The 15,790-nt window shown below is 35.8% G+C and overlaps 1 protein-coding gene across 1 annotated transcript; it reads right to left on the reverse strand.

Annotated features, from left to right (window-relative positions):
* Positions 1-457: 457 nt before the first annotated feature.
* On the reverse strand, positions 458-2,172 carry LOC120067337 (nascent polypeptide-associated complex subunit alpha-like protein 2). The gene is made up of 4 exons (XM_039018902.2): positions 1,936-2,172; positions 1,767-1,857; positions 1,144-1,262; positions 458-1,068 (listed from the first exon to the last, which is right to left on the reverse strand). The coding sequence occupies exons 1-4, from the start codon at positions 2,023-2,025 to the stop codon at positions 709-711; spliced, it is 660 nt and encodes a 219-aa protein (XP_038874830.1). The 5' UTR covers positions 2,026-2,172; the 3' UTR covers positions 458-708.
* Positions 2,173-15,790: the final 13,618 nt, after the last annotated feature.

Raw genomic sequence — 15,790 nt, forward strand, 5'->3', positions numbered from 1 at the left:
ACCATAATAGCAAATTGATATATAATAGAAAAATAATAATGAGAATATACTAATAGAAAAAAAAATTATATATTTTTTTTCCTTACCTTTTCACAATCAAAATCAATTTTGGGACTTCTAATAGGCTTTGATGGTTTACATGTCTTTACTGTACTTCTACCAAAATGACAACTCCAATTCTTTTAGAAGATATAAGAAATTTTGACCAATCACATGTGTGTCTATGAGAACTTTACAGATAGAAGAGATAGCTTTTCATTTTGGGTTTCGAAACTAGCGTGAGAACTTAAAAAGAGATCTATCCAATACATTTAGGGCTGTAAACTCTACTATAAATACAAGTTATACTTTTTTCTGTGTAAATTTTGATAAACTACCATTTCATTGAATTGTAATTGTTTTTGTTCGTACTTGTCAAACTAAAAAGCATCCATAAATGCATACACCCTCCAAGAAAGAAGAAAGAAAGAAGTAATCCAATAAGTCTAACTACAAGAACAAGTCACAATATGAAGCTGGCTATGTAAATGGAATTGGATGTCCAGGCAGCTATAACAACAAACAAATGAAGAAGAATAAGGCAAAATGAATAGAAAGTACAAAAACTTGAATTGACAGCAAGCAAATTAAGGTGGAGACTTTTTAACTTATGAACTCATGAATCACCACCAAAAGCAAAGCAAGAAAACGGATGGGAGAGGGTATGACTCAAGTTGTGAGCTCCATTATGGCACTTACAATATCCCCGTCGTGAGTCTTGAGAGCTTTTACTGCCTTGGTCCTGGAGACGCCAGCCTGTGTCATTACCAAATCAATGTCCCTAGCCTCCACCCCAGATTCATCAATCTCTTCTTCCTCTTCCTCCTCTTCTCCCAATGCTCCAGCTTCCACAGTACCAGAAATGTCTGGTTTTCCCATCACATGCCCCATGTCTGGCATCTTGAATTGCTGAGCAGCTTGTGTCTGCAACTGAGAACTCAAATCCTCTATCTTTGCCTCTCCAAATATCACGTACGTCTCAGAATTTGGACTTTTGAACACATCAGGTTTTGATATGAAAAACAGAATCTGAAATCCATGAAATTTAGGTTATAACAGCCAGGGCAGCCCAATTTACAGGGGGAGAGGGAGATTCAAGCTTACATTTTTTGTTCTTTTAATGGTTACTCTGCTAACCCCAGTAACTGGTTTCATACCCAGCTTCAGCATAGCCTTGCGACTCTTCTTTTCACTCCTGCTCTGCTTTGAACTCTCATTTGAACCTACATCTCAGACAATCACACCATTGATATTTGATACTCAACTAAAAAACATTCACAACCAGAAGAGGAAACTACCCCTCCCTTCCCTTCCTTCGTCTTTGATTCAATTTACGTATGTACCCCTTAGCACTGTGCCTCCCTTGCAAAAATTGCAGAACCGATATTCTTTCCTCATACAAAATTGACTACGTTCAAATTGATAATGGAGGTTGAAGCATGGGTTAATATAGAGTTAGTAGCATGAAAATCATTCATTTACTTACATAAAGAACAATCGTGCTAAAACTCTATTCATAGTAATATAGACAACAGTGCACCATAATTGCTTATAATAGAAACTACCAGAAAACCATCTCCATCTTAGTTCGTTCATGAAAACTTATAACAAAAGATTGAACAGCAAAGAATCCAGGGTATATTTTTAGTTACAGAAAACATGAACAGGGGAGGAGAGGGAATTTTGGTTAGGGTCCAAGGAAAAAGAGATATGGAAGGGGAACCCACCAAGAGCCCCGTTCTCCTTTCCGTCATCTTCATCATCCTCGTCATCATCCTCATCGTCATCCACGTCTTCAACAATCGGTTTGTCATCACACTGCAATAATTAAAATATAGAAATACGAACCCACCAGGTCTTGGAAAAGAAAAGAATGAATTTGGGATAGGAATTGACCTGAAGCTTCTTCTCCAATTCGGCTGCAGACGAGAATTGGTGGCTCTCCTGCTCAGGCTCGGCGGACTCAACAACCGGGGCAGGTGGCATTCTTCTTTTCTTAATGCTTTGCGATCGGATAAGTTGAATGGACGAAGTTCAGTATGGCATCGGAAACTGTGAGTACAAGCTAAAAGGAGAGAATACTCTCGTATCGTAGTCGTATAAATACCGCCACAGTGGCTTTCAGGGTTCCAAAATCGCTAATCAATGTTGGGCTAAATCTCAATCTCAGTCCACCCTTAGTTCTTGCCAATGCCGGCCCATCAACGGGGCGGACTTATGATAACAGCCATTTAGGGAAGCAGTTGGTAGTGGTTGTTACGATTTTACCCTTCCTACACTTTAGATAATCCGAATCTTTACGTGGATATTTGTAGTTATAGATGTTTGATATCTTAGATAACATGTTTACTTTGTAAGAATATTTTTATAGATATCTAGCTATATTTTGATAACTCTGATTGTTTACTAGGATTTCTACTCGAAAATGCCTTAAAGTTTCATAATGTTCCAAGAATGTCCTTACAACTATTTATTAAGTTATAATTAATTTGATATAAGAAAAATTATTTTAAATGACAAAACTGCTGAAAATATTTACAAATAATAGCAAAATATCACAGTCTATCGCAAGACTGCGATAAACCACTATCTGTGTCTAATAGACACAGATATACAGATAGTAGTTTATCGCAGTCTATCATAGATAGATAGTGAAATTTTACTATATTTGTAAATATTTTGATTCATTTTTCTATATTTGAAAATAATCCTTAATATAATTTGAACTTATATAAGATATTTGTTTTTATCAATTTTAATTTCTTTTTAAATTAATATGATTTATAATATTTTTATATGTTATTTGTGTCCACAAAGTAATATTTAATAATGTAAGAGTTTTTATAAAATACATATTATTTTAAATATTGAATTTGAATATTTTGCTAAAAAAGTTAATAATTAATAACAACTACAGTGTAACAAAAAATGGATGATATATGTGGTTGATAATATTTATTTTAATTATATAATGCACATAAAGAAGAGTGAACATATATATAAAGAGAAAAAAGGAAGGAAAATTTTTACAGATAGAAAAAATGTTAAAATATTTACAGAAATAACTAAAAAGAAAAACTACACTGATAGACATTGATAGACTTCTATTAGCATCTATCACATACTATCAATGATAGACTTCTACTAGTTTCTATCAATAATAGACATTTATAGACTTCTATTAATTTTTATTGATCTCTATCAAAGAAGATTAAATTTTGGTTTTTTGTGTAAATAGTTTCTCTTATTTTTCTATTTTTGAAAAACCTCCCAAACATGAATGACAAAAATACTAAAATAGGAATGTCCTCAACATAGGAATATGGAAAACTCATATTTTAGGAAGACATCCAAAATTTTCGAGATGCCCTCCGTAAAGATATTCTAAGATGTTTAAAATTCTCCAAATGACCATGTTAGAAATATTTAAATAATAATATGTTTAATTAAAGTATGGACTATGTATGTAGATTAATAATTTATGTTATTTCCCTAGATTCCTAATTGAATATGGACTTGGTGGGTAGAAGCCTATTCGCAGTTAATTAGGGTTTAGAATCCTAATTGAACTAGTATATAAAGAGATCGTAGGTCTATGGTCCCAATATACCAAAACAATAAGTGCTCAGTATTTTTTGAATCCCATCTAGAGAGATCTCACTAAGGGCATTTGGAGTTTTGGTTAGGAAGACCATAGTTATCTATCATCATCTTGAAGCTATCATTAGTTTCTTAATAGAATCTGGTATGTTATTATTCTTGACAATTTGACATGAATGATCCTAAGATTTATCTATTCAATATATATTTAAAGTATTTATGCTAACAAGTGGTATCAGAGCATAAAATTCATGTTAGATTATTGGTCTATGTTCGTTTTCCATTGGTATTATAGTTGAATTTTGGTTTTGGTTAAAGATCATAAAGATTATTTAAATTTTTCTAAAAGAAAGTAAGAGAAAAGAATATGGACAATAGCAAAGTCCTGCTTGACTTTTCTTAACAAATTAAGTTCAATGGAATCCGATTGTACACCGCCACCAGCAGTATGTGACAATCTCACCGGCTATATTCTTTTTATTTTGTTAAATATCGGTTGTTGCACCATTTATGTCGTCGAAAGTTATTTTTCTTTTATCAATCTGGTTTCTTGCCAGCTTTAATTCAATGATTTCGGTGGTTTGACTTTTTTTTAAAAAAAAAATTGATTGATTGTAAATTCGAAGATTTTTTTTTCTTCTTATTGATGATAAATCTTATATTTTTCAAGAATTAATCAATTGAATTTATCAATCATGTCTATCATTCCTATTTAATTTGGATTTGGTTGATAATTGTGTGCATCTAAGTTCAATTTGATTGATAATATTATAAATTAAAGTTTAAATTTGATTAATCATATTGTGAATTTAGGTTTAAATTTGATCAATTATGTTGTAGTTTTAAATTTAAATTTGATTGATAATGTGGTAAATTTAAATTTAAATTTGATTGATATTTTGGTAAATTTTAAATTTAAATTTGATTGATGATATTTGGCAATATTCACATGTTTATGTTGCTTTAATTGTGTATTATGTGTATGCAATTTTTAAGTGAATATTGGTAAAGACTATTTGGTATTCTTTCTTTTTTATTTTTGTACAATAATATTTTTATATTATTGTATCTTATATTTTAGATTGAATTGGTCAAAATAATATGTTACTAGCCTTTGTTATCTAATTTAATTCTAAAATATAAGATGTGCATATTCATGAATTTATGCAGATAATTATCGACCCAAAGGAAGATAATTTTTGGCCAAATTGTGGGTATGCATGTGGTAATGAGTATGTGGCAATTATAAAGATTACTCATGTGAAAAATAGTCGGTCCAAAGAAAGACTATTTTTTGATAGAGTTAATTGTTAGTACTTTGATTACTACATTGAGAACAGTTGATGTTTTTGCCCAAAGGCTGGACATCAATGTTGTGTTAGCTATCTTGCTAAAGGGCCCACCACATATGTGAAATTATTTTGTTATATTTTAATTATGAGCATATGTTTTGTTGTTTATTGTTTCAGTTGGTCTCATATTTCTGGAAATCTGAGTTCAATCCCTATGTTGAATAGATCGAACTTCAAGATTTGGAAGAAAAGCCCAGAGATACTTCTCGGATGTATGGATTTGGACCTTGCATTAAGGACCGATAAACCTACTTCTACTGAGAAACAACCAAATACGGCTAATATAGAGAAGTGGGAATGGTCAAATCGTATGTGTCTGATGATCATTAGGCATTCTATTCCGGAGTCTTTTTGGGACTCTATCACAGAAAGTGAAAATACCAATAAGTTCCTTGCTCAATTTGAGAAGTATTTTGCTAAAAATGAGAAAAGGGAAGCAAGTGGTCTTTTGACTTCTTTAACTTCTATGGAAACATAAAGGATTACATTATGGAAATGTCCAATCTCGCAGGTAAATTAAAGGCACTTGATATCGAGATAAATGAAAACTTACTCGTGCATCTGGTACTTATCTCTCTTCCTGCACAATTCACTCAGTTTAAGATAAGCTATAATACTCAGAAGGATAAATAGAGTATTAATGAGCTTATCTCATAATGTGTGCAAGAAGATGATAGGATTAAGAGAGAAAGGACAGAAAGTGCTCATTTGGCAACAGGCTCTCGTGATAAGAAGAAAAGGAAATTTGTGGATGCTACAGAAGGGACATCTCAACAGAATAAAAAAAGAAACAAGCTACTGAAAATCCTTGTTTTTTCTGCAAAAGAAAATGTCACTACAAGAAAGATTGTCCCAAGTACGACAAGTGGCGTGTAAAGAAGGGTAAACTTCTTACTTTGGTTTGTTCTGAAGTTAATTTGGCTTCTGTACCTACAAATACTTGGTGGGTAGATTCTGGTGCTACTACTCACATAAGTATATCAATGCAGGGTTGCCTATGGAGCCGGACGCCAAGTGATGCTGAAAGATTTATCTATGTGGGCGATGACAAAGCAGTTCCAGTTGAAGCTATTGGAAATTTAGATTACTTTTAAAAACTAGTTGTTTATTTGGATCTGAATGAGACTTTTGTTGTACCGTCATTTAGATAGAATTTAGTTTCTATTTCCAATAAGGACAAATTTGGTTTCTCTTGTTCTTTTGGAAATAATAAAGTTAGTCTTTTTCAAGATTCTAAGCTTATTGGTACCGGTTCTTTAATTGATAGTCTATATATGTTTGATTCTTTTACTTCATTTAACAATATCTTGTTATCTAATTCATGTGGTACAAAACGTGAATTAAATGAGAATTCCGCTATGTTATGACACAAACGTTTAGGTCACATCTCTAAACAAAGAATTCAGAGACTTGTGTCAGATGGAATTCTTAATTCTCTTGATTTAAGTAACTTCAACATTTGTGTGGAATGTATTAAGGAAAACAGACAAACATAAGAAAATTATGTGTTAATAGATGCTCAAACGTCTTAGAACTAATACATACAGACATTTGTGGTCCATTCCCTATGGCCTCTTGGAATGAATAACAATATTTTATTACGTTCATAGACGACTATTCAAGATATGGGTACCTATATTAAATTCATGAGAAGTCTCAATCTTTGGACGTTTTCAAGTCTTTCAAAGTTGAAGTTGAACTTCAACTTGGAAAGAAAATTAAGGCTGTCAAATCTGATTGTGGTGGTAAATATTACGGTAGATATGATGAATCAAGTGAACAACGTCTAGGGCCCTTTGCTAAATATCTAGAGAAATGTGAAATCGTCCCATAATACATTATGCCGGGCAAACCCAGCATGAATGGTGTAGCAGAAAGGCGAAATAGAACACTTAAGAATATGGTAAGAAGTATGATTAGTCATTATCCTCTTCCAGAATCCCTTTGGGGTGAGGCATTAAAGGCTACAACATATATCCTTAATAGGGTACCTAGTAAAGCAGTAGCCAAAACCCCTTATGAGCTGTGGACAGGAAAGAAGTCTAGTATTAGGCATCTTCACATCTGGGGTTGTCTAGCTGAGGCAGGTCTTATAGGCCTAATGAAAGAAAATTGGACTCAAGAACTATTAACTGCTATTTTGTTGGGTATTCTGAGTACTCTCGAGGTTTCAAGTTTTATGATCCCACTTCTAGATCATTGTTTGAGACAGGAAATGCTAGATTCCTTGAGGATGTTGAGTTTGGGGAGGAAGATAACATAAAGAAAGTTGTCTTTGAAGAGGAATTGGTTTCTTTTCCTCATGTGGTTATAAATGATGTTCAGGCTTCAATTCCTGACTTCATTATTGAACCAATTATAGAAAAAAACAACATTGAAGTCTCCGTTGTTGAACCTGAAGTTCAAACTCAACAACCTCAAGAAATGCCACTAAGAAGATCTACTAGTGCCTGCTCACTTGTGCGTGCTCGCCATCTTGTTGATATTGACGTGCCTTTAGATGTTTTATGTAAAGATGATCACAAACTTGAGCAAGCATTAGCTAGAGTATTTCACATAAATTTGTCAAGAACAATCCCAATCCGAGTGCACTAGATTGACTCAATGGTGACAATGCTTCACCAGAAACTTCAGTCTCAAAGGCGGTAAGTTAAAACTCTCCATTTAGTTCAACTAGTAATTTCCAACTTATTTTTGTATTTAACTTGTGTTTTTTTAACATTTATTGGATTGATTTTAGTAAGTGGGAGACTTTGGTTAATGATGATCTCTCTCGAACCTTTTTGTCAATGGAAATTATTATTGGACTAATTGAGGTTCATCACATTTGAGGGATTTCCGTTTTCGTTATCTTTGCATTTTTGGCATAAATGTGTTTTTCTTCATTCTCAAATTTTAGGCCAATAATATGGAAGCTCTTCTGTTAAAGTTTCTTAGTTAGTGTAAGACCCTAACACTAAATCTAAAGTGGGAGATTAAATAGAGAAGAAAAATCCTAAGTAAGGATATTGGAACAAAGGGTGGAAAACATTAAAATTATCCAAAAAGGTGACCAAAGGTCCAAACGCCTATGAAGGGCTTAAAACATGTGGGACACAAGAATGCATGGAGGATGGAAGCAAGAAGACTTAAAAAATGGCTAAGGGTTGCATACAACCAACGTAAAGGCATACATGAGCCGTGCGGACATAGGCAGGAAGCATGCGTCGAGTGAGCATGCTAGGCGTGCAGCCCATGCGTCGAGGACAAGCGCACAGGCCATGCGCCAAGCGTGCAATCCATGCGTTAAGGACAAGCGCACAGGCCATGCGTCAAGCATGCAACCCATGCATCGATAGTGTATGTCGAGCGCCCTGCCTATGCATCAAACGGGCAAGCAGGCAAACCTTCCTATGCGTCGAAGCACTGCCGAGTCTGTCGAGCAGCCATGCATCGAAGCATGCCCATGCGTCGAGGGTGAGCGGCCACCCTATGCGTTGGTGATGGCCAACTCATGCGATGGCTAAGTGGGACTTTGATGAAGGAAAGGTGAGTTACTATTCGTTAAGGATAAAAGTTAAGGCTAATTGATGGAAAACTTCAAGGGAAGATGCCAATGGTATACGAGCATAAGTCTTAAACAATTTAAATAGAGAAATATGTTAAGTGTTTAAGTGATTTAGGTGGCAAAAGGAGGATCACATAAAGTTCTAGTAGGAGGTGGACAAAGGAGATTTCATGCAATTGAAGTTTTATCACCCCAAGCAGGAGGTGGGTGAAGGAGATTTCATGCAAAAAAGAAAATTTTGGCTGGCAAGCTGAGATGAGAACAACTCAAGGCTAGGCTGGGTAGATTAAGTGTTGGCAGCTCCAAAGTGAGACAAATGGGAGTTGAATTGTCACCATGGGGTGACTTTGGAATGGCTATAAATAGAGGGGTTGGGCAAGAGGAATTTATTCATACCATCACCTAAATCTTGTGTTGAGAGCATATTTAGAGAGTTACGTTTGAGTTATTAGGCTGCCAAATTGATTGAAGATCAAAAGAAACAAAGGTTGCGTTGGTGAGGCATTGAGTCAGTCGGACGCACAGCCAACCCACACTCTGCGCGCACAACTGGCAGTGTTACGTCCATCCCACGCCTCGCTCGACGCATTCCGCGCGCTAGCCCAGCGCAACTGCCCTCCCCGTACGACGCATCACATCCAGCGCAACGCCCGCCCAGTGCAACGCACGCCCAACATGTCAACCCCCTGTGTGGCACAGCACGCCCACCCTGCCTACTGCCCAAATGCCCAGCTGTCTACCACGGTCCAAATAACCTCTAAAGAGGCTAATTTGAGGATCTTGGCTAAAATGGAGTAGATTAAGCTGGTATTTTCATTATATAATGGTATTTTGGCTATTTTAACATTATTTATTAATATAACAAGTATTAATTGAGGAACCATTGATATGGAGGAATTCTCAGGAATGTATCCTCAAGGTGATTTTTAGTGGAAAAACTTGCTTGTGGTGAGTGTTTACTTAGTTTTATACATTGATATATGAATATATGCATATGTAAGTGCAAAATGCATACTGATGATGTTATGTTGTTGTCATGATATTGTTTGTGAAATTTCTATGGAAACTGAGATTATACCCGGACTACATAAGTTAGCATGCTTAATAAAAGGTGCTTGATGGGAAAATATAGTCGGCCTCGGTCGGCGGGAAATAATAGTCGGTGACGACCAGCGAAAAATTTAGTCAAGTTACCTAAGCATGACTAGCGGGAAAAGAATTGTCGATGTGCGCATTGGCGGGAAAAGAGGGTTATAGGAAAGTTTCCATAAAAAGTTGTTATGATTGATAATGTGTCCATGATATGAGCATGCCACGTATAGCATGGAACTAGAGGATGATGATTGAATGAATGTACACATGATCATGCATAAATTATATTGGAATTGTGATTATGTGATTGACTTCCCAAAAATATGTTTTGCAAAGTGATTATTATTTTAAAAAGCACCACTCACTGGGCTTAGTAGCTCACACTCTTCCAAATGTTTTCTTATATCCCCCCTAGGTAGCAAAGTGGAGCATTCAGGACGGAGTCTACCAACTACCAACACACCAGGACTTGGTAAATTCTCAAGGCACGGCTCGGGCCATGTAATAAAGAATATAGGAAATTGAACTATGTGTATAAAAGTTAGATAGGGTGTTGTAAACATGTTGAAATTTTTAATAGATTGGGGGAGGGGAGGGGGGAAATGTTAAATTTAAATGTTGTCTTAAAATACTACTGATGTACCCTCACGCTCCCTTCTAAGTCTTAGGGGGGCTAAGGCTAGGGAGGGGGTGTGACAGCTTGGTATCAGAGCAAAGGTTTACGTAAAACCTGGGAAAAGTTGAGTCTAGCATAAGTATAAAAGGAATCTAGAAAAAAAATGATAAAGGAAAAAGGGATAGGTTAAAGCCAAAGCGGCATCAGGAAAAGACTTACCTAAGGTAGGGAAGCCAGATAATATTAGAAGATAGGCTAGGTCAAAACCTAAAAAGAAATAAATATAATGAAATATACTAGGAAAACCTAAAGTAGAATCAGGAAAGGTTAGGAAAAAGAAATAAGGAATAATAAGTGGACATAAGAAAACATAAGAAAGGGGAAGTGAAAATAAAGAAATTAGTAAGTAATAACCTGAATAATGTCCACTGTAGGAAATGAATCCAAGCAGACAAGACTGGTGGTGGAATGACTCCGGAACGCAAACTGGAGACCGCGGCCTTAGCCAAGGGGAAAACCCTGAAAAATCTGAGAATAGTGTGAACAATAATACTGAATATCCTATTACCTTGAACAATGAAAATTTAATGGGATCCTGAACTAACATGGGATGTCTACAATGTGGTAAAAATCATAGCGGCATGTGTCTGAAAGGGACCGAAATTTTCTATGGGTGTGGCAAGGTTGGCCATGTCCACAAAAATTGTTATACTTTTCAGAGAAAAACAAGAGAGATTCAAGAAAAATATCAACGAAACCGGCCGGAGGTTCGAGTTCAGGAAGTAATAACATATTTCCTGAACTGACGGTGGACTAAGAATGGGCGTGTGCAGCAAAGAAGGATATTCCTCGACGTATTGTGATTGAATTCGAGGAACAACCCAACTATGACTCTAACAATGTGGAATCCTATAAATTCTATATTTTCTGTCAGGAAATAGGACATGTTCAAGAGAGATGTGTATGGAGAAACGAGAGGATGCACCTTAACTTTGAAAACTTACAACTACCGGAGAACGAGTAAACAAATAACTATGTAGACTGAAGAAAACTACTAATGTAAATAGCAACAATGTTCATAAATAAAAATAGTATGTTGATAATATATGTCTAATTTATATGTGAATGATTGTAGACAAAATACTGAGAAGTGGAAAATGTAGAATCGGGCAACCCTCTAGGAATGAAAGTGAAAGTGCCTCAAGCCATCCAAAAAAAAAAAAATCTAGAGAGGAAGAACAAATGGATAAATTCATCCAAAGACTTCAAGCAAGCTTAGAAAATATACAACCTGATCTCGAAAAGAAATATGGGATAGAACGATTAAAGGCATTGAGAGCCACAAACTTTGAAAGAACAAAGGATTCTGCAGATGCAGAAGCATAATAAAAAAAAAAAAAAAAAAAAAAAAAAGAAAAAAAAAAAAAATAAAAAAAAAAAAAAAAAAAAAAAAAAAAAAATAAAAAAAGGAAAAATAAAAAAAAAAAAAATAAAAAAAAAAAAAAAAAAAAAAATAAAAAAAAAAATAAAAAAAAAAAAACAAAAAAAAAAAAAAAAAAAAAAAAAAATAAAAGAGAAAAAAAAAAAAAAAAAAAAAAAAAAATAAAAAAAAAAAAAAAAAAAAAAAAAAAAAAAAAAAAAACAAAAAACAAAAAAAGATAAAAAAAAAAAAAAAAAAATAAAAAAAAAAAGCATGGATGGATCAAATAGAAAAATGTTTCGAGGTGATGAGATGTCCTAAAAACCATAAGGTAAGTCTTGCCACATTCTTACTATAAAAAAAGCAGAAGATTGGTGGAAGCTACTGAAGAATTAGAGGGGCGATCAAGAAGAAATATGTTGGGAGGAGTTTCAAAAAGAAATTTTTCGAAAGATTCTATCCCCGATCATTCAGGGATATGAAACAAGATGAATTCCTGCAGCTCATGTAGGGAAACATGACTATAGCAGAGTATGAATTAAAGTATACGGAGTTATCCAAGTATGCTTTAAATATAGTGGTGGATGAAAAAGAACGTTGTCGGAGGTTTGAAACAGAACTAGGACAAGAGATTCGAACTCCTGTTACAGCAAATGCAGAATGGGGAGAATTTTCAAGACTAATAGAAGCCACGATGAGAGTAGAAAGAAGTTTAACGGCGGAAGAAGTAAGACCGGAAAGAGACTCATCAATGAATCGGTGGCGGAGGGAAGAACTAAGAAATTTTACCCCAGGGTAGAAAGCAGAAGTGGATGGAAAAGAAGAGGAATTACCAACACTAAAGCAGACCCTGAACGGGAGAGCCAAATAAAGGAGTCAATGGTGAGCGTTAACCAAAGACCAAGATGTCCGGTCTGTAATAAATATCACTGGGGAAGATGTTGGGAACAAACCCAAGAACGGTCGCACATGTGTTTTAAGTGTGGCAGACCATGACACTTTAAACGAGAATGTCCTCAGTTGATGGATACTGAAAATGTACAACCACCAAACAACCCGAGAGGAAGATCAACGACGGTTGAAGGAGGACAAACTATAAGAGGAAGAAAAGAGGAAACAGGAAAAATGACGTTGGGGAAACTATATGGACTAACTCAAGATAGGGAAGACAATATGTCGGTCGTTGGAAAAGAGAAAGAGAAAGTTTTAGAAGACTAGAAAAAAAGTCGAGGTATAATAAAACTGTATGAGGCAAACTATTAAATAAAAGTTCTATTGTAAATTATTTTAATTTCAACCACCAACACACCAGGACTTGGTAAATTCTCAGGGCATGGCTCGAGTCATGTAGTGTTGTAAACATGTTGAAATTTTTAATAGATAGGGGGGGTGGAGGGGGGGGGGGGAGGGGAATGTTAAATTTAAATATTATCTTGGGGGGGGGGAGGGGAATGTTAAATTTAAATATTATCTTGGAATACTACTGGTGTACCCTCACGCTCCCTTCCAAGTCTGGGGGGCTAAGGCTAGGAAGAGGGTGTGACAATTAGATTGTAGTTAACCCTTTACATCACTTGTGGGTTTGATTTATGCATCTGCTGCATGGATCAAAAGTTTTGAATTAGAATATTAGACAATAATTTTTATGTAGAATCTAACTAATTATACAAAGGATTTTGCTAAAACTTTCTCTCTCTAAAAGTCTCTCCTCGATATGAGTTTCGTGGGGACGGTTATGATGGAAAGGAAAGCATTTGTTCTTCACAAGTTGGGTAATGGGAAACAGGTGTCCATTGAAGAGCAAAGATGAGCGAGAGTGAGCATTTTAGAGTTGGAACTTGGAATGACAGCTTGGGTTCGGGATTGCTTGCAAGTGATGGTTGAAGCAAGGGTTGTAGACTGATTTTGGCAGTGACGAAGGTTAGATTCAACGCTCATCTTCTTTCAAGTTCTTTCGAATAAAGGGGGACACTTTGTGGTGGTTTCTCTAGAATCTTTCAAACGAAGAAAAACTTGTGTGTTTATCCCAGATTGGAATAAGAGAAAAGGATGGAGCCCTCCCACCCCTCCCTCCGTCCTGTCATTGGAGTTGTAACCAAGAAATAGGAGTCCTCAAAGGGGCCTCTAAACTTCGTCGAAGCTGTGAGAAAGGAAAAAAAGGAAGGAAGATTATGTGATTGGGGTGTCTGAGGTCAAACACAAAGTGGTTAGGAAGGAATAGCTCTTCTCCGATTGGTTGTGTGATTTTGCCTTTGTTTTATCGACGGTGGTCTTAGTGGAAAGAAGAAGAGTGAAACTAACTTGAAAGAAGGTTGAGGAGCATCTGTTGAAGTGAGCGGGTCAAAGAATTACTTTACGTTCGTTTTGTGCAAACTTGTTAGTATATGTTTGTGATAGCATGGAGGAAGCTCTCAAGGTTTTTGGTTCCTACGTGGGTGAGTTTTCTGAGGATGATGTGGTATCGGAGTAGAATTTCAAGAGGGTTATGGAAGGGAGAAAGTTGGCTTTTTTAGGAGGATGAGTCTTCGTATCGGATGTCCCTCCCTTTCTAAGAACTAAAGACTTCATCTCTAAGGTGGCTAGTTGGTGTGGAAGGTTGAAGGACTTCAATAGCTTAGATAATGACACTTTGTAGGAGGAGGAGATATGCTTTCGTGTTAATGAGAATGAAAATAGTCTCATCCCACTGGTGTGCTTGGTAAATTTCGAAGAGGTCTCTTTTTGGATCAGATTCTCAATTGGTCGGAGAAAGGTGGTTTCTGATAACGGGCAAAAATGCACGTTATTACAGTGCAAAGATATAAAACAATGAAGGATTACGACGGTAAAAATATATAAAATTGCATCCAAAAGCATTAAGTTTAGAACATTATGATCGCATGTGTCCATCACATTAAAGCAGTTAATTTATATATTTTGTGAAGGAAAATATGTTGGCGTAAGGCGAAATTGCGATCCAAGGAAATTAGTGTCTGAGCGCATACAAGATTGCGACCGCAAGGCTATGCGATCATATGCATTCGCGAAAATCTTCTCAAGAAGGTGGCTGTATAGAGCCGGCACATCAAGGTGAAAGCTTAATAAATCACGATGGGACAGAAAATTGATGATGATCGAATCCGAATTTAGTTAACAAGCCGTTAACGACACACTGTAGCGAGTACACTCAACTTTTCGATGACAATTATTCGGCGTATCAAACAGAGAATTAATGACATCCCATCAGTGCAATAATTCGAGAGAAAAAGTTTTTCACCCTGAAGCTCTATAAATACCGAAGACCACCTTCGTTAAAGAAGTTCAGAGAGTTCGGTTTCAATATTTAGAATTTATAGTTCTTCTTCACCATAGATAGTCGTAGTCTGTAATTTTCTATACTTAGAAGGCAGAAGCAAGCGAAGGGAGAATACGCCGAGAGATCGTCCTGGTTAACTCGGAAGAGTGCGGGGAAGCGTTGAAATAGAGAAAGGGCCAACTCTTGCGGAAGCAAGAACATTTTTTGGGCAAAGTAGAGAAAACTCAGTGTAAAAGCCTTGGGAAGCAAGACATTGCTACCAGGCTCTCTATCCTTATTTTTCATTGTCATTTTGTATTATAAACTTATTTATAAAATGGAAATTGCATCTTTATATTTGTCCACTCTCTTTACATTACGCATGAGTAGCTAAATTGTTAAATGGGTTGAGAAGCACTTAGCCAGCATAACTTGAGATCTTCATTCTATGCAATCATCTTGTATTATGTATGCGTCATTCGTCCATTAGAGATGCTCGGGAGGGAGGTCTAAGGATAAAATCTAGGCTTGGAAAAGTCAGATTAGAATTTAGGCCCGGGTGAGTCAGATTAGAACCGCATAATCAAGAGATAGAAACTTAGGAATAAGTTCTGTTTGCTATTAACGCATCGCATGCACCCTAAAGATAGGATATGATTGTATGTGATCACCTTGTACCTATGTGCATCAATCATCATCGCATAGGCAAGAAGTAGAGACTTAAGAATAAGTCCTATAGACATCATCGCATACATCACATGCATCCTAAAACTAGGAGCTATCGCATTTGCATTGGAAAATGAATTGTTGTCGCATGAGTGTAGCATGATCGCATTGCTTGAACGCAATC

Source organism: Benincasa hispida, chromosome 12 (assembly GCF_027475165.1).
Source record: "Benincasa hispida cultivar pf3 chromosome 12, pf3_genome.v1.1, whole genome shotgun sequence".
Lineage (NCBI taxonomy): Eukaryota > Viridiplantae > Streptophyta > Magnoliopsida > Cucurbitales > Cucurbitaceae > Benincasa > Benincasa hispida.